The sequence below is a fragment of the Vitis riparia genome, chromosome 18 (genome assembly GCF_004353265.1).
Source record: "Vitis riparia cultivar Riparia Gloire de Montpellier isolate 1030 chromosome 18, EGFV_Vit.rip_1.0, whole genome shotgun sequence".
Classification (NCBI taxonomy): domain Eukaryota; kingdom Viridiplantae; phylum Streptophyta; class Magnoliopsida; order Vitales; family Vitaceae; genus Vitis; species Vitis riparia.
Genome location: NC_048448.1, coordinates 36,925,383 through 36,950,812, shown reverse-complemented (window position 1 = coordinate 36,950,812; position 25,430 = coordinate 36,925,383). Strand labels below are relative to the sequence as shown.

Genomic DNA, 25,430 nt, shown 5'->3' with positions numbered 1-25,430 from the left:
TTTTAAATAAATTTTTTATTTTAAAATTAGTTTATGATTTAAAAATAAATTTTAAAATTTTATCTTGGATTGATAAATAAACTGTTTAACTTGGATTGATTCTTTTGATTCTAAGTTAACAAATAACAAATGTATGCATCTTTATGTATGTATGTATGTTTGTATGTGTGTGAGTATATATATATACATATTCTAAAGGAAGATTTATGTAAACATGCACTATTTACAAGATAAAAAAGAACCCAAAAAAATTATTTTTATAGGGAGTGCATTTTGGGAAAAATAATTCACATTTCATACATTAGAGTAGTATCTACCTTACATTACCTGAGAACACCCTTATATGTGTATATGGGTTGTCACCTATATCAGCCCAACTCATATGAAAATGGTATATCATTCAACTAACAAAAGTACTATAAGTCCAAAATAGTATTACTTAAGACCAAAACAGTATTACTTTAAGATTATAATACATGTAAGGGCATTTTCAAATAATGTGAGTTAGACACTATTTTAGTGCATGAAATGAGAATTATTTTTCTAAAATGCACTTCCTATAAAAATGACTTTTTTGGGTTGTCTTTTCATCCATATTTTGTACCGATATAATTAGAAGTCATATGACCAAGTCAAAGAGTTAAGTCTATTCCATTCATTCATTCATTTGATTATTTTTTATATATATTTATAAAAATGTGATAAACTAATCAGCTACCATATGCCAATCCTCCACCCCACACAGTTATTATGTTAAGCTTCAATCTACTCCATTTAATTCTTTCCAATACCTCAATTACTTACAACTAATAATTTCTTAAACTCAAAAAATAAAAAGTAGAATATAAATAGCATCATTTACATTACCATCCAATTTTAAAGTAAGGCTACATAACAAGTTAAGAAGCTCCACCAAGGCTTCAATTACACATTTACTATCTTAAGCTTCAATTTACACATTTATTATCTTAAGCTTCAATTTACACATAATTTTAAAAGGAACAAGGCACACCTAAGACGCAAAAATCTCCTACAGCTTACATAAAAAAGGCAAAAGACAAGCATGTGAGTGAATTGAAATGTGACATGAGATATCAATTTTATAAAATATGATCCAAAATTTAATTCAATCAATAAAAAATTAAAAGATTTGTTTGATTGTTGTTTTCAAAAACTGTTTTATGTTCTTAATAACAAAAAACACTAAAAACATGTTTAGGGAAGGGGGGAGGTGTTTTTATTTTTTATATTTCCACAAAGATGAGCTCCACCAAACCACCACACCCCCACCCCCACCCCCACCCCCAAGCCATTTCTTCTTCCTTAAATTATTGAAATTAATATACTTATACATGATTACAAAATCATCCTTTATTTAAAAAAATTATAACTAGTACAGAATTTTTAAAATGGAATCATTTTTAAAATTTAAATGAATTGTACATATAAAAATTATTTATATATTTATAATATTAAGTTAATTGAAAAAAACACTTTATTAATTAAAAAAAAACAATTTTCAAACATTTTTTTATTTATTCTAAAAAACTCTTTTTATTAATTCAATCAAACATGTTTTTTTTGTTTTTGAGAACAAAAATTGTTTTTCATATTTCAATTCCTAAACATGATTTTTTTTTTTCTAAAAACACCAAAAACTGTTCTTAAAAACTGTTTTCCAGAACAATTTTCAAAAACAATAATCAAACAGACTCTAAGATTTTAAAATTTTTTTAAAATACATTCAACAAAAATATTAAAATTATATAAATTCTAATATATAATTAGAAATTTTAGAAACGAGGCAAACCTTGTAATTAGGGAGCTATGGTTGCATTTCGGACCTAGACATGCTTAAAACTATAAATCTACTTCCTTTAATTCTTTGCAATACCTCAATTATTTAAAACTAAAAATTCCCTAAACTTTAAAAAAAAATAAAACATAAATAACATCCATGACACTACAATCTAATTTTGAGGGAATGAATAAAGTTTTCATGCATGAAGTTTGAGTTTTTTATGGGTAAAACCTCACTAGCTAAGAAGCTTGTATCAAATTATGGTCCGTTAACCGAGGAACCTTCCATGACCAAACCCTTAAGACTCTTCATGAGGACCCAAACCTCGAGGTACTGACCGCCTCATAACAACCAACACAAGATGTGATTAGTTGCATGATTCTTTTGGGAGAATTCTAAGACAATTTATTGTTAATCGTAAGCACACTGCTTGATAAAAAGAAAAGAAATTGTAAGAGGAGAGATCCACAAAATTAAATTAAATAATATAACCACATTTTCCTGCTTGCAATCATAATTTAAGCATAGTAGTAAATGATAAATTAAATGGATTTCCCAAGATATGCACCCTAAGTTTCATCCATAATCCCTTGATAAACCAATAATAAAATCAATCCTACAATAGCCTGGGGTATGAGGATGAATATTTCCTCAATACCTCATTCTAAGGAATAGGCAACTCAAGTAGACCTTATAAGGTATTAACCTCATAATTAATCCCAAGTGATAGAAAACCCTAATGAAGATGTCTAACATTCAGACCATTTTACAAAAGATCACAAATGTGAAAAGAATGAACACAAATTCAACAATTTCACATTTCATTATTATTTCCAGACCCATCATGGCAGTGGGTTGAAACTCTGTTGAAGAATACACTATCCTTGAGAGAAATATTCTCAATATCAAAATACTAAGGAAATAAACAAGAAAACAAAAGGGGGAAAAAAATCAAGAATTCAATCACATTAATCTATAGGCAGAACAAAACAAACCATTATATAACAAACCTCACCATCCCAGAGAGCCGCCTATGCATTGTTGCCAAGGCTGAAAAATGAACTGATACCCTTTTACCACTCTACAGATTACAACCCATCTCTGAGCACCCGTGGGATGGAAAATCTACACAAAATGCTCGTCCAATATTTCTTTGCAGTTTTAGCATTTTCTGAGACAAATGAAGGCAAGACAACCCATTACAGCAAATCCAAAAGGGGCGGCTGTTCAGATGGTGATTTGGCATGAGCAGGCCTAGCATTTGAATGACCTTGATTTCCCCTCCCCCTCCCTCTTCCTCTTCCCACAGCAGTTGGTGGGGGAGGAGCAAGTCTAGGTGCAGCATGATCGTTCTTGCTAGAAGCAAATATGGACCCCAGATCTGTTGTTTTCTTGTCATTATACGAACCCAAAGTTGAAATCCCTTGATTCTGTTTCATGAACCCAATAGAGCTCTGGGAGTTGAGTCCACTGTTTAAACTAGTACTATTGAAGGTCGAATTCCCCTGGTTCTGCCTTGATGGCTCCACCAATTTATGGGTGTTGAAGGCCCAACTCATATCACTGTTGGTTTGGAAGATGACATCATTCATCGCACCTGAGCTTGAAGTGGTCCCATATTTGTTGTTGGATGATGCCACTATGCCATTGTTGGAAGATCCAGAAACATTTAAGGAACCACCAGGTCGCCGTGGCCAATCAGCAAAAGGGTCTACATCATCAAAAGTTGAAGTAGATGGAGACCCTGTGTTAGGCTTTTGATTCGCAGCATCTCCTAGTTTGGGAGTCATACCTGATGATGCCCGAGGCGGCCACTCAATATCGACTGGGGGGCATGTCGAAGCTGTGTGCTGACTTGATGCAGAAGTCAAAGAAGAACGTGGTTGCATAGAAGCAACTTCAATTGGCTGATTACTCGGGTAAGGAAGAGTGGATGAGATAGAGATCGTAGAGGGTTGAATAGAATTAGCAGGTGCCTTTGTTGTGGGACCCCAATCTTCATCCCATGATGTGCTGCTCTTTGCTGCAGAAGAGACTGTTCCACTTACTTTTTTCAATGCCTCAGACTGAAGCCCATCAGAAAAAGAAGGTGTTTTTACTTGTGGCATTCCAGAATCAGTTAAGGTAACCCCTCGTTTTTCTTCAATCTTCCTGTTATAAAACAGCAACAAAAAAAGGAAGGGAAACATTTCAAGGCTTTTCGGTGGTCTGAGCACAGCGTTCAGATGAAAACACATGCAGAGAAGATAGGAGAATTTAGGGACAGTCAATCAGTTTATAATACCTGAGGATATCCTTAACAAAGAGCATATACTTTGCAAACTGTTGAACATTCAATTGTTGAGCAATGAGAAGAGGTGTGAGTAGTGGAAGGACATGCTCAGCAGCAAATTCTATACCATACTGAACGACACACATTGAGACAGAAGAACAATGAGCTGTAATTCCACACAACCGAGATTCTTTAACATACTACCAATAATACAAACTAAAAGCTTGAACACCAGCTCCATTGAAGGAAACTGTACCTGCTTAAGAATTGAGTTTGCAATCCCAAGCGTACACATTAATGTTGGAGGAGAACGGTCAACTGCGGTACAACGTTGGACTGTTTGCAAGACATCTAGAACAGCATGTTTGTCAAGTGTGCTAACCAAGTCACTTAAGCATAGCAAAGCATTCACTCTCACCTGTCAACAGGTATCACAATTAACACAGTACAGGAAGACATTTTAGAAGGAAAAAAAAAGTTGCAACCTAACATAGCAAGGACTATATCTATATAACAAACATTCAAAACTAGCATCACACAAGTGGGTAACGAAACTGTCTGCATGTTACTAATAGTGTAAAAATACATTTATATCATTGAATCTCATTCTTTTTAAAATGTTCTTCTATATGAATAAGTGGGGAAATGGATTGTATTTTTTTATTCCTTTACAGGTTTGAACCCTGTACTTTTTTATGAATGCAGCCTAGAATAAATGAAAAAAGAAATTTCAGACTTGCCTTATTCTCAAGTTTTTTGGTTATAATATTGGAGGCTGCTTCTGTTATCCAATTGGATTCCATCTATTGTTATGTGGGAGTATGTCTGCGTGTGTGTGTGTGTATAGAGAGTGACGCACACACACAGACAGAGAGAGAATGATTTAAAGAAGATAATAAATGAGAGAGAGAACGATTTAAAAAAGATAATATATGAGAGAGAGAACGATTTAAACAAGATAATAAATAAATAAATGTACATACTGCAGCAACAGTGGTTTTAAGAGCCAATCCATGAACACGAGGCAAGATAGCTTGTTTTACGAGCTGCAAAAATCCAAAATAAATAAAAGGCAGTGAGTGTAATCGCCTCCATGAGACAAGTCTACAAGAAGGAAAATATTGACACTGTTTGATAATTCTATATCACTTATGACATGGCTACTCAAGTATCAATATGCAGTACGTGGTCACTTGAAACAAATTAATATTTATTCACAATTTTTTTAATAGGTAATTTTTTTCTTTTTTTCTTTCCTTTTTTTCTCCTTTTTTTCCTTTTTTTTTTTTTTTTGTCCCCATTGGACTTGAACCTAGAACCTCCCACAAGCCCACCCCAACCCTTTACCACTTGAACCAAGACTCAAGGGCAATATTTATTCACAATTCAATGCAAAACAATGAGCAACCCTTTTGGAAATATCTCTCATGTACCCCAAAATCTTATATTGATGCTATAAAGAATTTCATACGAGAAGTGCCACTCACCTGAGCATCAAGTTGCTTGGCAAGGAACGCAGATCTCCTCAACACTTCCTCTTGTATGCGAGCATCATTATCATCATAAGCTCGAACAAGCAAAGGCAGGACATGTGATACTAAATGCTCATGACTAGTCTACAATAATTACATGACAAATGTTTGAGCATAATCCATTATGGCAAATACCTTATTGAAAAACACAAAGCTCGAGAAAATAATATAAACACGAAGGTCTAGTTAAATTTGCCTTTACATCAAAATATAAAATAACAAATTACTATCAAGCCTCAGTCTTATGGTCAGTGAGATTTAGAGAGAAGAACAAATTCGTCACTTGATAGACTAGAAAATCAGTGTTACGTACTTTTACATTCAAGAACACAGAACAGGCAGATGATTATAACATGGCTGCACATGGTGCCTCAAAGTGGAAGCAGGGAACCAATGTATCAAAGTAGGGATTATTGATATATGATTCATAGATTTAGCACGTGAGAGAAAAGTTAGAATCATGGTCTCCAATAAGTTTCTTAAGAATTAACATATATTAGGCAAAAATCACAAGAACACAGTGATCAGATTCACTGCCTAGGGAAGAGAGTTACAAACCGTAGCATGTTCGTCTGCCTTAACTCTAGGTGGTTTGAAGAGAGAAATCTTAAAGGATTAAGTGAAGAAGATGTATGAGAAAGTTGCTTCTGTTTCAGCTCTTCTATGGAGTTCGAAGGGGATTCCAACAAGCAGCATTTTCCATGACCAGTTTTACCTTTTGCTGATGTAAGGATGTCATGTTTTTGTGGCCATCTTTGAGGGTCCCTTTCTCACCATAAAATATAAAATTAGTTCAGCAGGGTTTTTGTTTAGAGAATAGGATGCACTGGGAAGGACAGCAATGGCCTCATTTTGATCACTTTCTCCATGACTGCTAGGATGGTTTTTTGCTATCAAAGCTGAAATTGGAGCTTTTTGGAGGTTACAAAGCTCAATGCAGGAACCTTTTTCTTTTTCTTTTCTTTTCTTCTCTCTTCTTCTCCCTTTCTTTTTTTTTTTTTTCTCTCTTTTTTTTTTTAGGATTAGGTAAACCTCAGATTAAGTTGGTTGAGGAGAACTCTTCAGCTGTCGTTTCATAATTGATACAGGGACCTGAGATCTTACAGATATGAGTACTTGATGAGAGAGCTCAACAATCTTTCTTTTTTAAGTTTGGACTTACTGGTTCTAAAAAACAAATAGCATCTAGCACAATTGCATCCAAGTCAGCAGCATTTAAAAAAGCATCCAAAAAAAAAAAAAAAAAACATAACCATTTACGTTTGGGATGGCTTCTGTTATTGCCTTTAACCAGAAACTGAAACTAAAGTCAAAGTCACAATTTTGTAAAAGCAATATTGACATTATAAATGTTATATTAAATATGAAAGAAGTTCTTGTATAAGCCAAAACAGAGCTTCTATTAGAAGCAACATTTCCCTCGTTTCCATATTAAACTGCAGAGAAATACAAGATAGAAGACTGTGCACTGGTTGGAAAAAGCATCAAACTAGCTCAATTCAACTTTTTCTTCTTCTTAAAGGAGAGTTAACATAAATTTTTATACATTCGTGTGCCCAAAGCCACTAACAACCAATAGTTAAACTCTCAAAACAAAATTGGTCTCAGCCACCAAATATTAGATCAAGAAAAGGTAACAGAAATCATAAAATCCCTATGTAAAAGTTATTGTGGCAAACAGTAATATTACAGTAATGCAAACACTAACCCAACATGAAAAGGGAATGGAAGAAGGAAGAACTAAAAATAAACTTATCCAATTAAGGCCTCAACCAAATTAACTACAGAATAAAATATGATTTTAAATTAATCTAGGTGGTTCTGTCAGTTGAGCACATTGAATGTGAACCCATGGCAAATCAAAATTGTCAAAAGAGACTTTGGGCGTTAGAATCAAGGTTCAAATCCTCCATTTTGAAACTGCAAACCTTTGATTTTTTATTTTTTATTTTTTGATAGATAAGAAGAAAGATATATTAATAAGGGCCACCAAAGGAGTGACCCACAATATACAGAAAGTCTACACCTACCACCAATAAACATCACCAAAAGCCAACACTACAAAAAAAGAATGTCTTAAGCAGTGTTGTCAAAAGCAAAAAGCGATATCAAGGCGATAAGACTCCTTTTAGCCTAAAACAAAAGGCGAAAAATAAGACAATAGCCTAACTATAGTAAGGTGATAAAAAATATACATATATTTACCTATTCGATATTCAACCAATATAAGTATTGTCTTTAACAATCAACACTATTAATTTTTCATCACTTACGATGTCTTATAAAATTAACAAAATAGTAATAATTATTGAAAGTGTTAAATATTATACCCCATATTATAAAAAAACATCGTATTGTTTAAAGATTTTCAACCTATCTAAATGTATATTCTAATTTTTCAAACATCTAAAAAGCAAAATAAAAAACAAAATAAGAGATTGAACATTCTAGAAGCTTTAGTCGGCATCATCATAGTCATTATTGAAATTAAAATTGTCATTACTTCCATCAAGACTAGATTGATAACCCTCCATCTTATTATCTCTATGATTGATAATATAATATTTTATCTTATACTTTGTTTAATCCAATGGTAGATTGAATGAAATTTTAATCTAAGTATGTTTAATCTTAATTCATGGTCAAAGGTGACCGCCTCTATGCCTTGTGCCTTATCCCAAGGTGATTGCCTAGGCGTTGCCTCTTTAAAGTCGCCTTAAATAGGTCTTCAAAACGAGACTTTTATCTACTCTGTCTGGCCTGACAGCCTAGGCAGCCCAGGCATCACCTTTGATAACACTAGCCTTGAGCCCTCCCACCCTCACCTAGAGCCCCACCAATCGATAAAACCAACAAGAGTTAAAGGAACATCATTTATACACCACTTTGCTTCTGACCAAAGAAGACAAACAAAAAAAACTTTTTAGACTTTGGATCGAAAGCTCATCCTCATCAAAGGCAATTCTATTTCTTGCCTTCCAAACTATCCAAAATAAGTGTAAGGGGCCTCTTTAGACCTTCCTACACTTCTTGCCCACAAATGAACCATGCCAACTTAAAAGTGATTCTCTAATCGACGAAGGTAGCACCCAAGACACCCCAAAAAGGGCACAAAGCAACTCCCACAAGACCCTTGTCTTTACACAATGGAGAAGGAGACGGTCTATAGATTCTTCCTCAATATGATACAGAAAGCATCTATTCGCCAAGGATCTCCCCCATTTCTAAATTTGATCCAAAGTTAATATCTTTCCCCAAGTCGCCTCCCAAGTGAAGAAACTGACTTTAGGTTGCACCCGCACCTTCCATATTATGCTCCAAGGAAAAGAACTTGATGTCCCGACTCTAAAGCAATATAGAGTGACTTCACTATAAACTTCCCGTTCTTTGTCTCTATCCAAAGCATCATATCTTCCTCATCCCTATGCACCCTCAATCCAAGCGTGAGAGAAACCTCTCCACACTTCCAACCACCCAATCATTGAGGGGTCTACCCCCCCCCCTCTCGGAACAGAAGAATCCCAAACATCTGCCACCCACACATCCTTGGAACTTGCTAAGGTAAATAAGGGCAGGAAAGAGCTGCCCAAAGAAGCATTCCCAAACCACTTATCCTTCCAAAACTTAACCTTCCACCCATTACCCACCAAGAAAGGCATCCTACCACTCACAAGCCTACTCCTTCCTTATGGCTTTCCAAAGACCAACACCAAACCCCTCCCTCATCTCCCTGGTGCACCATCCCCCTTCTTCTTCCCCATACTTCCCTCTTATAACACAATTCCATAGAGGCCCCTTTTCAATAGCAAAGCGCCAACTCCATTTGCTCAAAAAAGCCTTATTGAGTATGGAAAGACACTTCACACCCAAACCTTTGATATCCATCACTTTTATCCATATTCATATATTTATCAAGTCAACAGTCAGTAGCTGTAATCAGAAGTTGAAAAATTCTTTTGTTTGTAATTTGTGGAGTTGGGCTAGGGTGTATATGGGAGAGGAGTCCTCTTCGCTTTTAGGTTTTTTGGAATGGCTTGCCGTTCCTTAAGGGGTGGTGAGTGTTTTGTTCATGTGTTTTTGCTTCTAGGCTGCTGTGTATACTACTTGTATGCTTTGTGGCTTTCCGCCCTTTAATATATTTGCGCTCATTTATCAACAAAAAAACAATCAGTAACTGTAATGGCCAATTAGGCTTTTAACCTTTATAATCAAAATGAATTTCAGATGGCATAGGAAAGAGAAAAGAAAATTAAGAGAGAGAGAGAGAGAGAGCAAGCAAAAGGATTTAAAATAGAAATAGCAGCAAATTTCAGTTACCTTGTTGATGATAAGCTCTGCATGCTTCACAAGCAGCAATAGTGTCTCACCTGAAGCAGTACTCAGGACAGGAACAAGAGCTGGCAGAGTATATAACTCAAACTCATTTTTATCCTACAATATATTTTAAGACATCAATGGTTATCTACATTGGACAGCAGTGCAATCATGCTCAAGAAAGGTCAAAGACAACTTATCCATTATCACATGCAAGCAAAATTAATACCTGAGACTCCGCTATTGTGAGAACCATGGGAAGAATCATTGGTTGCATCACCAAATTTCGAAGTTCTGCACAAAGAGGTGGAAGCACCTACATGAAACATAAAAGGAAAATCTCTTCATTGAAGCTATCCATGCCTTCCAAAAGCAATAATTGAAGGCATTTGAATGATTCGTTAAACTAAACAGACCAAGAACTTGAAGTTGCAGCATAATTGACAGCAAAATCGGACGTCAATTTGAAATGTGCAGATTACAACCAAATAGATTGCTTATGTTGTAACGGAATCAGGCCACCCATAAGATAGAGAAAAGAAACCATTGGTAAACATGCAAGTAAATAACGCTTTTTAGTTATCCTGAAGCTAAATTTATCAACCTTCTCTTGCTCAATGATTTTTATAAAAGAGCACCAAGAGGGATCAAATATTTTTATAAGAAACATATTCTATTACCGATCAAAGGAAAAGAGCTAGAGCTCATGTGTGCATAAGGCATACAACCAAAAGAAAACAAAATTACAAGATAAAAGAACATTAAATCCAAGAAGAACCCCCCAAATCCAACCAAATTACACCAAATAAAGGGGGAAAAATCAACTTCGATTTCAATGTAGGTCATTCCAATATAGGGAGTTCCTAGTACCAGATATCCTTACATTTCCTCCTTCCAATTACATGAGAACATAGCATGCAGAACAAAACCCTAAACAACCCCAGTTCCTCTCATTTCCAGCTCTTTTAAACAACCACATCATTATTTACTGGCCAATGACAGCTTTACCAACTAAATCTAAATGGAAAAAAAAAAAAAAAAAGGGAAGAAGACAGAGTCCCACAATTTTTTAATCCATCTAAAAGAAAGAAAAGATTATTACCAACTCACATTTTCTTAACACAATCTACCCATTCATGATGGCCCAGCTTCTATTTATCGATTTATCATCCACACCCAGACACTTATCCAAACCAAAAGGCAAGAAAACACTTTAGATAGAGTTATCTGATTCTGCTCTCCTTTCTTAAAAAAAGAACACTCATCCAACCACCCTTATGCCCAAGGGATCAAAATGTCAATAAAAACCACCAGAAAAAGTCAGTCTGGTTCCAAACTTTTAACCACTCCCACCACACTCACAAACCTAAACCACTTTACTTGAAACCATAAGAAAAAAGATACAGGAATTCACCCAGGAGATAGCAGTCCCACTGCAGCTGTTTCCAAGAATCCATCAGCCTCCCATCACCCACCCTAATCTTGTAACCCTTTTGATACCTCTCTCCCAACCATCTCAAGCCTTTCATAAAATTCCCTGCAACTGACTTTTGAATTGACCTACAAAAAATTTTCATGCCCATAATAAATAGGTGAGAAAAGAGTGCTTCCTTGTTGAATGCCTATAGAACTTTTAAACATGTAAATAATCTGCAATAGATTATGCACCTCCTTCCCTTGTCCACAAAAGCAATTCTCATTATATAGGGAAGAAAATCCCATTCCAAATTATTAGCTTCTCATCATCTGATTCGCAAATTAAATCTAGGGGTTGGATTCTTAATCTAGAGGCCAACCTTCAACCTCCAATCCAACACATTCACTATAATGTTATAAATGCTGATCAAATAAGCCTCTATCTTAACACCCTCCCCAAACATACTGGCATCCTAAGGAGATCGAGTATCCATTAGACTCTCCCCCAGAACATGCCACTCCTACCAACGGATGCACCATGGTCACAGCAATCAAAGGGCTTCAACAAACTCTTTGCTTCATTCTCACTGCAAAAAGGAACTCATCCCTCAGACTTTGATCTCCTTCCCCATTGTACACCACTCAATATCTTTTTGAACCCCCAAACCCATCATGCACTCAACCCAGTAACTTTCTTGTGAACCGAGAGTTGCACAAGGCAAAATCCAGGCAAGACTATCTCAAACATAACGATCTCCTCAACAGTAGAATCCATAAGACCCACCAGACTCTGAACTTGATTGAAGGTCCAGTAACACTCAATTCAAACCCAAAGTGCTCTGAGCCACATCAGCCCAACAAGGGCTCTCCATCAAGGTTAACTATAATAGATTCCACAAACCCCAATCATAAAGCAATGTGTCCTCATCCATTTCTGCAGGTTTCCTTGCTGGAAAACCCACCATGATCCATATTTCTAGCAGAAAAGCCTTTCCTTAAGTCAGCATCATCATTTCTCTCACTGGGAATGCTCTGCTCAACCCTCCACCTCAAAAACACCCAAATATTGCTGACCAGCAATTGAACCTACCGCATTATTTTTTGCCCATTCCACCCTGAAGATAATATCCTACACTGCAACATAAAGGCCAACAGGACTAAGCATGTCACATGATTTAGGTCTCTTTAGGCATAGTATAAACGGTTTCAATACAAAAGAGCCCTGCTAACTTCATGCCCAGATTAGTCCATCTGAAGCATTATCCTTAAAGTCCAAACCTTGGTCCTAAACAAGACGAAAATATCGGGATATATCGGCGATATATCGCTGATATATCATGGATCGAAGAAGATGGATACGATATATAGGTAAGATATATCGTCTAACGGAAATATCAATAAATATCAACGATATATCGGTAATCACAGATATATCGATGATACAAACAAAATATTGACACTAAATGGGAAAAAATGCTTGAAATTTCGAAGATATATTGAATATATCGGTGAAAAATCCGTAAAAAATTAAATTATTATAAATAAGTTAATTTTAATTATCTTATAATTTATTTTGTATACTAATTAAATATAAAACAAATACAAAATCATAAATAAATTATCAATATTTTTAAATAAAAATATTTTGCGTCAAAATATACCAATATTTTTAAATAAAAATCATAAATACATTTCAATCACATAATTCGTACATTTGCAATAATTTAGTTTTAAATTAATTATTTTATTTTATTTTGATATTCAAGTGTAATAATAGTATATTGAGAATAAACTAACTTAGTACATTTTTAAATTAGTATAACATTGAATTTAAATTAGTACATTTTTACAATTAATTAATATATTTTCAATAGGTGTAAGTAAATTAACTTAGCATAGTAATATATTTGAATCACATAATTAGTATATTTGTAATAATTTAACTTCATAATGAGTGTACACTTACAAAATTCACATTTCTTATTGATCAACACGATATAATTAAATTTAATATCTCAAATCATATCATACATATATCAATTCCTTCAACAAACAATTTTAAAATGTCTATTATACTTCTAATTTCATTTTTAAGAGTTTTTTCTCACATTTTCATAAGTTTTGATCAATTTTTGGTCTATCGATATTTTGTGCTAAAATATTCATTGATATATCCGTAAAATCCAAGTACTGATATATCCATGATTACCGATATTTTCATCCTTGGTCCTGAACCCACTCCATTGCATTCCACACCCCTAACAGAGCCCCCACCAATGTCAAAAATAATTAACACAAAAGTCCTAAAATAATTTTTTTTTTTATTGGCAAACACACAAAGAAGCATATATTAGCAAGGAGCCCCAAAAACAGGCCCAAAAGCATACAGGGAGCACAAAAGTCCTAAAATAATTGAATTTTCCTTCATTACTTCTAGAACATCCACTTGGCAGCAACCAATCCTTCCACATATTCCTAGTTCAGCTAGTAACGGCTCGAATCCATTTGGCCAAACCCTTCATTGCTTTCTCCAAGTTACTAAGTACCCTTTAATAATCATAACCATCAAACCCACCAAGTACCCTTTAATAATCATAACCATCAAACCCACCTGATCAATTGAACCCATTATGGCCCTGATCATGAATTTGTTTGGAACCATCCATTATAGATACAAAGATCATTGCAATGAGACAACACGTGGTTCAAACCTTATAACGCAAAACACGAGAGTCAAAATCTTTCCACATATCTGATAATGCTTTTAGAAACTCAGACTTCTGCATGTTATCCCTTTCCTGCAAAAAAATAAAATTTGTTACTCAGATTCCATTGCCACCAACTTCTTATTTTTCCTTCTCATGCACAATGTTTTTTAGTAATCTTATGTCAAAAGCAGGTGACATCCAAAGAAATATAACTTCGTACAAGCATGTGGTCCAAGAAGCGAAGAGCACGCAACCTAGTGTCATCTCGAAAAAATGGAGAACCTGAAAAGAACATAAACATAAAAATCAGTAAAGGACTTGAGATAATATCTATATCATTTTGTACAGTAGACTACAAAACCTCTAGATCAACACAAACCCACCTAAATCCACCAAGTTTTTAAATTTACTGGTTGGCACTTCAACTTCTTAATAAGCCACTAAACCAACACACACCAAACAAAGACCTGGTCCAACCTACCACACAGCCAACTGTAATCCCAGGAACATGTCTCATTTCTTTACAGGAAATTCGCAATTTCAGCAGTCTTACACTTAATTACGATGAAAGGTTGATGGATGGTCATTATCTTTAACACATAAACAGTGGAACCATACATTATTAAGCAACTAATCCAGTCTGGAAAGAAGGGAAAATTCCAAAGGCACTGACACTCGAAGTCTATCATTTGAGCTCAAGGGTGCCAGGAGATTGAATATCTCGAATGTCATGACCAGAGAAAACTCTTTTGGCATAATTTGAAGGGTAGCAAAATTTCAATGCAAGAAAAACAATATTATAGAATCATTGACCAAATCCTTTATTTATCATTATAGCATATCCAAAGATGAGGGAAAATAAGTATTGTAGACTACTTTAGAAAAAGATAAGGAACCTTAAGGCTTTAGGATATGTACACCTTATATATATATATAAGCAAAATCAAACACGACATGGAACACTAAAATTTAACCCAAAAAAAGAGTGGAGAAAATAGAAAGAGAAATCAAAATGCGGTAAGGAGACCCCTATTATAAACACAACTTTATAAGGTGTACATATCCTAAAGCCTTAAGGCTCCTTATCTTTTTCTAAAGTAGTCTACAATACTTATAAAGGAAAAGAAAAAGAACACTACAACAACAAACTTCACATGAAGGATTATGTACCTGTAAATTCCAAAGCTGTTGGCCTAAAAGACTCATTTGTAGAAAGCATTCTTTGCAAATCAGGAACCAACTCTGGAGGAATAGATGTGAAAGCTTCATTGGTTAAATAAGTCAAACTATTCGTGTACTGCAGGACCAAAGAACAAGGAAGAAAAACATTATTAGTTGAAGAGAGAATTAAAAGGAGAAAATTAAATTCAACTTAAATAATCATTGATTTACAGGGAACAACCCTAGCTAATAAGAAATGTGAAAGTACAAAGAAAAAAGAACGTTGGAACCACTCAACAAATCAACACCAAAAGTACCAAAAGTAACCACAAGAAAAGAAAAGTAGAAAAAGTTCAGCAAAGAAAAGTTTTCCCAACAAAAGCTTCCAACCCTAAGGCTCCTTGTTTAGCCAAACAATCCGCTACCTGATTGGCCAACCTAGGCTTCCTAGAGAAGGAATAATTGAAGAACTTAAAAGGTCAAAAATCTTACAAACCCCGTCATTCAATTTCAAAGGTCCACTTCACCCCTAAATACCCAAAAGACAACAACTATTGGATCTCTTCCACACAAAGGTGTCTAAGGCCCAAGACAAACAACCACAAACATGCCTCCAACAGATATGCCCATTCAAAACCACTTCCCAGTGTCCTTCAGGATGCATGCAACAACAGTTCATAGGTAACAGATGATGAAATCAAAAAATTAAATAAAAAATAAAAATAAATAGCCTTGAGAGAGGCTTTTCCAGAGTTATTTCCCATAGCCACTGCCAAAGATGCATGGTCGCTAAGGCATGAGACCAAGATGAGGTGCGGGGTTATTGGAACCCTAGGTTCACAAGACAGATTTAGGAAGTTGCAAACACAAACTATTAGTAGGGATATGGAGGATAAAATGGTTTGGCTGAACGGTAGTAGTATTTTCTCAATTCAACTCTCTTTTCTTCTTTATCATTCGGAAGAATGGAGGCATTCCTTTACAGTTTTACTTGGAATTCTTAAGTACCACTGAGGGTCAGCTTTTTTTGTATGATAAGCTACGTGGATAAAATATTGATATTAGATCAGCTCCAAAGAAGGGGCTTGAGGATACCGAACAGATGCGATCTGTGTGAAAAAAAAAGAAGAAATCTTCATTCACTGCTCAAAAGTAATAACTTTGTGACAACTAATTTATACTCTTTTTGGAATAGAGTGGGTAATACACTCTCAGTGAGAGATGCCCTTTTTAGTTGTCATGATTCTTTCGTTGGGAAGAAAAGAAAGCGAGCTTGGAGAACTAAATCACACAAAACCTTCCTTCGTGCTTATTTCGGACCATCTAAAGGGAGAGAAATAGGAGAGAATTCGATAACTCTAAAAAAGTAGATCAAACGATCAAACAATCTTTGATGTATACTTTTTTGAATGGATCAGAGTGTACATAGATGATTATTTTGTCCATGATGGACTTTCTTGAGCAGTTAAGCTCTATATAAGGCATGGTGGCTTTTTTGTGTGCCTGTCCACTTTATTTTGGCTTTTTGGCACCCTTGTATGCATCATGCATGCTTTTGTACACCCTTTTGTTAGGCTCCATTAATATAAATGACCTTTGCCTATCAAAAAAAAAAAATTCAGCTAATGATCAAAAATTAGATTTTCAAAGTTACCACAGCAAAAACTTGGAGCTCCATGAAGAACTAACAGAAGTTTTGACTCTTGACATATTCCAATTTGATAGATGGGCAGACAAAATGATATAGATAGCCACTAGGCCAATATAAAAATAAATGAATTGCTAACCATAAAATGTTATTCACATCAGACTTCAACCCAACTATAAATATACGGGTTTAGACAATTTTGCCCTCCTTTCAGCACAGTAAATCAAGTTAGGGCAAGGGGATGGAATTAGGAATTCTTCTCCCATTGATGTACCATAGATTGGCAAGGAGATTCCAATTCCTTATTCCCTTTACAATACAGTACTTCTTATACCATAACAATTAGGAATAGAAAATATATCAAAGAAAAGTCTAGCCATTGGAATAATGATTTCCTAGTTATTTGGTACAATTCAGTCAGTACAATCTTGAATCAGGTGAAGATACAGAAGGAAGCTAAATGTTCTTCTTATGGACGTCTAAAAAGATGAAAGTCAAGATCAACTCATCTCAATCAAACCAACAATAAAGGGGCTTTAAAAGAAATGAATAAGAAAGAAAAAGATTATGGGGTATATGCATTCCCAAATTTATACATGTAAAAATAAAAGGCAAAAAGTGGCTAAAAGTTTGATAATCTTTTAACAAACTGAAGCATAAAAGTAAAAAGTTTCAAAATGAACTGAAGCTGTAAGTACTTCAATGCCTGGGAAAACATGTCAAAAGTTAGAGCAAAGAGTACCATCTTCACATTGTTGTGGCAGTCAAACAAAGGCTTGTGAGCAATCAAGTGGTAGGCAAGGCATCCAAAACTGAAAATATCAGAAGCAGATCCAGCTGGAGATCCTCTACTCCGAACCAGTTCAGGAGCAGTGTAATTCAGTGCTGGCTGAAGGGGCAGTATTGAATCCTCAACATCATATTCCTGCACAGGCCAAATTGATCAGGAAATAATAGCCAGACAATTCATGGATATAACATTCTCTAACACAATAATAAAGAAATCTCTAGTGCAAGGATATGATCACTTCATAAAAACTTTGATGATGAAGTTGCAGAAGAAGAAGAATTTCAAGCTGTAAACAGTGACCAATAAGTAAGATGAGGATCACTTATGCAGCATGCATAATCACATAGGATCTCAAAGTTCACGCCAAATGCATTAAACCATTTTTAAAACCAACTCTTTTTCTAAGCACCTTTCCTAGAAACAACTTATTTTAAAGCACAGTGTTCATAAGGAAGCAAAAACTAATAGATATTAACCCTAACAAAGAGTTCACTCACAGCATAATGGAAGGCTGGCACATTAGCTAAATCACCCGATGCCTGATCTGAAGAAATTGCAAAGCCAAATCCACTGAGTTTCCAAGCTCCACTTGAAGTAATGACAACAGTCTACAACAACAAACACTTTGGCACTTGATATTCACATCCAATGAATTCTGCATGCTATAAGAATCAATACCAAAGGTTCTTGAATCGCAAAAAATGGTTATTAGAATTCAGGTTCCAACATAAAATGAACAACTACAATCTCCAGGGTCAAGCAGTGAAATGCAAACACCAATTCATAATACAACTCCTCATAAAAGCATAAACTTTTCAGGTTCTAGGAGGCTCAGAAGTTATGATTTCATAAATTCTCCTACATTTTCCATCCAGGAGAGACATACCATAAGAAGGCATGAAACAATAAATTATGGAGATAAATGTTATGCAGTCAGCAGAGAAGTAAGCGATACCGGACAAAAAACAATTGTCAAATGAATGGGAAGTAAATAATCCAATGAGGGATTAGAGACTCTCCATCTCAAGATAAAAGTTCAGAGTAATAGTGTTTCTTTAGGAAATCCACTTCAAATTTATATACAGTCTGGCTATTGCATATTTTGAGGAAAAAAATAACTTTTAAATGCAGAATTTGTAACCTCAGGTGATATAGCCCGATGAATAAGACGAGCATTGTTATGAAGAAATTCCAAGGTTTCTGAAACCTGGAGCACACCATGCTTCACCTCCAACAATCCCATTTCCTGCACAGAAAAAACATTTTCAGTAACTTATGATTAGCAAAGGTTAAAATAACTCATAATGCATGCCAGAGCTCAGAACAACAACAATTTCTCCACAAAAGATGAGTGGGGAATATAGAATAGTTAATCCCAGAAACCTTGACTTACATTTCCTTCTGGGGGGGACATAAGGAATTGAAAATCAGGGTGAGAAGAAGAAAACTGTGATTCTGTTATGAAGTTTATAATATAGTCACAACAGATAACTACACAATCAAATTCTCAAGCTAGCATATACCATCAGTCCAACAACAGACAAGAAATTAATGGATAAAATAATGCAATTTTAGGAGGCCACTGGTTAAAAATCACCAATATGGAGACAGAAAAAAAAACATGCCAATTTAAATGGAAATTCATTTAGTTAATGAGTGTGCCTTAAGTCACCCAAACCATGCATATCCACCTGGCATTCAATTCATCACACAAAAGAAAACGAATTCAACTGGGCATGCACCAAATCTTCAAGGTCTTCAAACTCAAATGAGAATTCCACAAAATCCACAATTTTCAAAGAAAACTCATCATCACTACCTACCATCCCCATGTGCTGCTTAGGCACCTAGTATTATTATCAAATTTTCAAATCATATCCACAACCAATGCAAAGAACAGCTCCATCACCACTACCATTGCAAAAAATTAAATTGTTGCTCACTCAACTAAACAATCATTATCTAAATCACACAAAACCGCACATTTTTCAATGGGCATTCACTAAATCAAAAAGGCAATGCAAAGTTAAATGAGCATTCACTAAATCTTCAATCCAAATACCTATGTATTCAATTCAAATGTAAATTCCCAAAATCCACTGCAGCAACTCGATGGGTTGTTCAAGTTGGTGGCTAACACGATCTCAACCCGAATTAAGAAACAATCATTCCGAGCCTAGTGTTTTAACCATCTTCGTTTTATAGGAAGCCAGTAGAGCACTCAAGCATCAAGCAACTGACAGTTTGCCTGTCATTGTTGAGAAATCTCACGCCAGATTCCCCTCCATGTTTACAAGAAAACAATGATGTGGCAAGTGTCACGCATCTGACATGGGTGGGACACGTGTGGTTCTTTGTATAGAGAAGGCTTTAGTTCAATCTGGGGTAGCTAGAAGAGATGTCAATCAATTACATAAATGCACATGCTACATCAACCCCATCTGTTTCAAAAATCTTAGAAAAATGAAAAAATCAGGGACACAACATTTGTTTTTCAAGCTAAATTAATGAGGCCAAGGTTCAAGACAACCATCTTTTTAAGCCCCTTTTCGTGCTCTTCCAATATTATCAAAATTCCCAATTGCATTAGCAATCAACAGCTCCATCACCATTGCCATGGCGAATTTACATCGTCAGTCACAAGCATTCACCAAATCACACAAAACCATGCATATTCAAGTGAACCTTCACTTATACACAAAAGACAATGCACATCAAATGGCCATTCTTCTAATTTAATTCAAACAAATGGGCACAAACTAAATCTTTGAGTCAACAAACGGATTACCAATTCATATGGGAATTCACCCAAAAAAAAAAAAAAAAAAACAATGCAAATTCAAGTGGTCATTCACTAAATCTTCAATTCAAACAATTGCTAATCAAATTCTTATTGGAATCCACATAAAAAAAAAAATGCAAATTCCAATGGTTTTTCACATAATTTTCAATTCAAACAAATAGACACTTAAATTCAAATGAGAAGTCACAAAAAAACATCATAAATTCAAATGGAGGTTCATTAACTTCAACTCAAACAAATAAATACTCAGAATCAAATGGATTTCAACAAAAGCAATTCAAATTCAAATGGGCATCCACTAAAATCTTCAGCTTAAACAAAAGAATACTCAAATTCAAACGGGAATTAACAAAAAGCAATGCAAATTCAAACGGGTTTCAGCTAAATGTTCCATTCGAACAAATATGTACTCCAATTCAAATGGGGATGTTGCAAATTAAGACGAGAATTCACAAAATGGAAAGAGTTCAAACTCAAATAAGTTTCTGCTAAATCTTCAATTCACAAACTATGTACTCAAATTCAAATTAGAATCACAAAAGGCATTGCAAATTCATACGGGCATTAGCTAAATCCTCAATTCAAACAAATAGGCACTCAAATCTGGACTCACCATCCCCTTAAGCTCCTTAGGCACCTTCCCAATCCCCTCCAAACTCCCCAGCGCATTTGCCACCGACGCAAACAACGGCTCCGTCACCATCGCCATTGCATTCTTGTTCTCATCCAGCGCCTGCACCACGTGCACCACCCCCGGGTGCCGCAGCCTCACCAACCTCCCCGCATCCGCCCTAATCACATCCAAAAACGACTCCTCGGCCGCCCGCGACAGCCCCGCCCGCGTCCTCGCCTCGGACAGAGCCTTCTTGTCCAAAACCCACACGCACACCGTGGGGTACTGCTGCGACACGGCGGATCCGCCCCTGGCCTTGCCGGAGTAGAGCTTCCAGGCCAGTCCCGGGCCGGCGGTGCCGATCTGGTCAAGGAGCTCGTAGTCCTGAAGGGGCTTGGGTCCGGTGACCTCCTGGACAGTGGTCTGAACCGTCTTCTCGATCACTGCAGCGGTTTTGGCTAGGGCTTGGGTAAGGGTTTTCATGTTGAGGGCCATGGTGATGATGGAAATGGAGTGAAGAAAATGATAGGAAGATGAATATGATGGCTATGGCTGTGGTAATAATAATGAAATTTGGATTTTGGTAGGGCTTTTGGACTTGGTGGAAAGGGTGGAGGTTTGGGAAATTGGGGTTTATGGGTGTGATTTTGGTGCTTTCCACACACACCTCTGTTTCTTCTCTGTTTCTTTCTATTAGAATTTCATTCCTGTTTTCTGCTGGTTAGAAGTTTCTTTTTTTATTCTTTTTTTGTTGGGATGACCTGGTCGGAAGGCCGGTCTTCTGATGTGGGATTGGGCTTGGGCTTGGGCCTCGACCTGCCCTGTGAGCATCGGGCTTGTGAGAAAGCATGGGAGAAGGAAGTGATGAAAAATGTTGAGAGGTTATTAGGAAACAATTCATTTTTGTCTTTCTTGCAAAAAAATTATATTTAAATTTTTTTTTAACAAAAACAATCTTTGAAGAGTCTATTTTGATGTTTTTTAAAAAAAAACAAATCTAAGATATTTGAAGTGTCTTTTTTGTAAAATGTCATAAAAAATAATTATAAGTAATGAAAATGAGTTAAAAAAACTTTTACATCAAATATAAATATACAATTTTTTTGTGATATCTCACCAAGGGAAAAAAATTCATGTCATTATATATGCGTAGGATTTTCTCAACCATATAGACACATTTTGAAATCGTGATGACTCAAGTGTGGAACGAACGATATCTATATCATCGGGGAAATAGGTCATTTGTAATGTTTTAAAACTAAATCGATCTCATATTCAAATGTGAGAGACGACCCCATGCCTACATGGAGAAAAGTAATTCATTATCATTACATATGTACGAGTTTCTCTTAATCATGTAAATGTATTTAAAGGTTACGAATGTTTCATTGAACTTAAAACTGATAATATTTATACAACTGAGAGCAACTCGTTACAACTTTTATGAAAAATATGCGAAAAAAAAAATTCTTTATGTTTGAGTTTTCAAATTAAATTTTATTCTTGCAATAATTAAAAATTGTTTTTAAGAATCGTTTAAAAAACCTCAAACCTTAACTTATTGTTATTATTTTTAAATAGTAATCAAAGTTGAAGTTCAACCACGAGTCTTGAAAGTCACTTTTGAGAGGACATTTTGGTTTTGGCTTTGGCCAAAAGGAGAGCAAAAGTTGAAATCATAACTATTAAAAGACAATATTGGCTCTATACAACTTTTATTAAACGTGGGATAATTTCTTATTTAAGTGAAAGTATAGCTTCTAAGGGAATGCACATTTTTTAAACTTCATAAGTACGTTTTTTTCCCTTTAATCATAAGTTATTACGACAAATTTATCCAGACTTTTATAAAATCTCTTAAAAAAGAGTTTCTCAGTTCTAAGAAACTATTCCAATAAATCAAACTAGTTTTCTATAGAAGCCAAGGGAGGATTTTACAGAAAATATTTTTTTTTTTTTGGTTTTTATAATTTTTATAATATATTTATATATATATATATATATATATATATATATATATATATATATATATATTAATTTTAGGAGTCACTTTTAGTCTAAAAAGTGTTAAAAAAATTAGGGTTATTTGATCAAAATGATCAATAAAAACCTAATTTTTGAAATTTAATCCTCTATCAATTTTATTTTATTTTTGTCTCATTTTGATGAAAATGTTCTTATTAAAACATTTTGATTCATTTATAATAGATCGAACTAAAGAGTCACAATTTTTCTTGAACCCAAAATTTTCAATCTTGTCTAATTGATCAAATTTCGATCACACTTTCGATTTTTCATGATTTTTCAGACAAATCTCAACTATTAAATGACTTTCAAAACATTAATACTTGAGCTCTCTTTCCAGAGGTGATAGGGGCTACTATGAGAAAATGAAAACCCTAGGTTTTTTAGCTTTAAGTTTCTCTTAATTTTTTAAATTTAATCCTCTATCAATTTTTTGTTTGTCTCATTTTGATAAAAATGTTCTTATTAAAACATTTTGATTGATTTATGATAGATTGAACTAAAGAGTCACAATTTTTCTTGAACCCAAATTTTTCAATCTTGTATAGTTGATCAAATTTCGATCACACTTGCGAATTTTCATGATTTTTCAGACAAATCTCAACCATTAAATGGGTTTCAAAACCTTAATACTTGAGCTCTTTTTCCAGATGTGGTGAGGGTTACTATGAGAAAAAGAAAACCCTAGGTTTTTTAGCTTTAAGTTTCTCTTAATTTTTAAAATTTAATCCTCTATCAAAAAAATTTTTTGTCTCGTTTTGATAAAAATGTTCTTATTAAAACATTTTGATTCATTTATGATAGATTGAACTAAAGAGTCACAATTTTTCTTAAACCCAAATTCTCCAGTCTTGTCTAATTGATCCAAATTTCGATCACACTTCCGAATTTTCATGATTTTTCAGACAAATCTCCATTGAATGAGTTTCAAAACCTTAATACTTGAGCTCTCTTTCTAGATGTGGTGGGGGCTACTATGAGAAAAAGAAAACCCTAGGTTTTTTAGCTTTAAGTTTCTCTTAATTTTTGAAATTTAATCCTTAATCAAATTTTTTTTTGTCTCATTTTGATAAAAATGTTCTTATTAAAGCATTTTGATTGATTTATGATAGATCAAACTAAAGAGTCACAATTTTTCTTGAACCCAAATTTTTTAGTCTTGTCTAATTGATCAAATTTCGATCACACTTGCGAATTTTCATGATTTTTCAGACAAATCTCAACCATTGAATGGATTTCAAAACCTTAATACTTGAGCTCTCTTTCCAGATGTGGTGGGGGCTACTATGAGAAAAAGAAAAGCCTAGGTGTAGACCCCCATTAGGGGCACATCTTTTTTCTCTCATTTTGTGCAGCTCACTTGCCAGCTGGAGGGCTCTTTGAAAGCCACGTGTTGCTTCATGACTGGCTGCTGTGGAATCAGCTTAGTGGAGCTGATGGACGAATGAGAAAGCGACACCTATTGGAGGACATGCAGAGATTTAGAGTTTGTTAGAGGGGGGAGCGTATCTGCAGAGGAGGTGGTGCTTTTCAGAGGGGCTTTTTTGGCTGCTAGTGAGGGGAGGTTCAGGAGGGAGCCTGAGAGCTAGGGTCTGGGGGTTCTCTTTTGGGATTTCCAGAGAGAGCTTTAGGATGAGAGAAGGAATTGAGAACTGTTAAGGAGATAGCTACCGAGAGGTGATTTCGGGGGCTGGTGGCGGAGAGATATTTTTGAGGGTGTTCTGGAGCTTGAGAAGGAGAGCAAGCTGAGAAAACAGGGCGTTTTCTGGAAAGAAAGAACAGAGAATAGTTTGAGAGGGACAACAGGGAGAAGCTTGGTTTGCTTCATTGGAAAGGATTCTAGCTAGAGTGAAAGCCATTCCCAAATCGAGCAAGAGAGAAAGAGAAACTGGTTTTGCTGAAGATAGCTGGTAGGAAAAGAAAATTTGCAAGAGTATCTCAGGTACGTTTGTTGCAACTTCTTGGACTTTTCTCATTCATCATTCTGTTTTTTTTGTTTTCTTTTTATTATCTTTCTTTCTCCCTGATTGTCTCTATTTTTCTAAGCCTTGGTTGATTGTTCATATGTACTGTGTTACTCTTCCCTCGTATTTGTTTATTTTAACATGGCCGACTCCCATTTTGGTATTTGATTTTAAACTCTTCTGCTACACCACTGGTCGAAACCCCTGAATCTCAACATGAAAGGGGATCCCACTTAATGCTTGGTTCACTCTGTTTACTCTGTCATGGGTATACTATATTTCGTTTTGTTTCCTCCTCCGTTTCCGGTATCTCAATCCGTATCTTGGCTTCTGGTTCACGTTTCTGGACTTGCTTTGGACTATTGGTTTCGTGTTCTGGTTTG

General features: G+C 35.1%; 1 protein-coding gene across 2 annotated transcripts; it reads right to left on the bottom strand.

Moving 5' to 3' along the window:
* Positions 1-2,595: 2,595 nt before the first annotated feature.
* On the bottom strand, positions 2,596-21,763 carry LOC117906643 (SCY1-like protein 2). Of its 2 annotated transcripts, XM_034819757.1 has the most exons (14): positions 21,059-21,763; positions 18,784-18,888; positions 18,140-18,250; positions 17,595-17,777; positions 15,214-15,340; positions 14,264-14,325; positions 14,047-14,133; positions 10,149-10,235; positions 9,923-10,036; positions 5,561-5,689; positions 5,057-5,119; positions 4,330-4,491; positions 4,086-4,204; positions 2,596-3,952 (listed from the first exon to the last, which is right to left on the bottom strand). In XM_034819757.1, the coding sequence occupies exons 1-14, from the start codon at positions 21,551-21,553 to the stop codon at positions 3,001-3,003; spliced, it is 2,796 nt and encodes a 931-aa protein (XP_034675648.1). In that variant the 5' UTR covers positions 21,554-21,763; the 3' UTR covers positions 2,596-3,000. The 2 variants fall into 2 exon arrangements, with proteins under 2 accessions (XP_034675648.1, XP_034675649.1); XM_034819758.1 differs by lacking the exon at positions 2,596-3,952 and having other exon boundaries at positions 4,112-4,239.
* Between the last annotated feature and the right edge of the window lie 3,667 nt (positions 21,764-25,430).

Excerpts from the sequence above, each read along its gene's own strand:
- LOC117906643 (XM_034819757.1), bottom strand. The coding sequence starts at position 21,553 with ATGGCCCTCAACATGAAAACCCTTACCCAAGCCCTAGCCAAAACCGCT. Across the intron at positions 10,236-14,046 it reads CTCGTGTTTTGCGTTATAAG|GTGCTTCCACCTCTTTGTGC; the intron begins GTTTGAACCACG and ends TGTTTCATGTAG. Across the intron at positions 3,953-4,085 it reads TTTGTTAAGGATATCCTCAG|GAAGATTGAAGAAAAACGAG; the intron begins GTATTATAAACT and ends GTTTTATAACAG.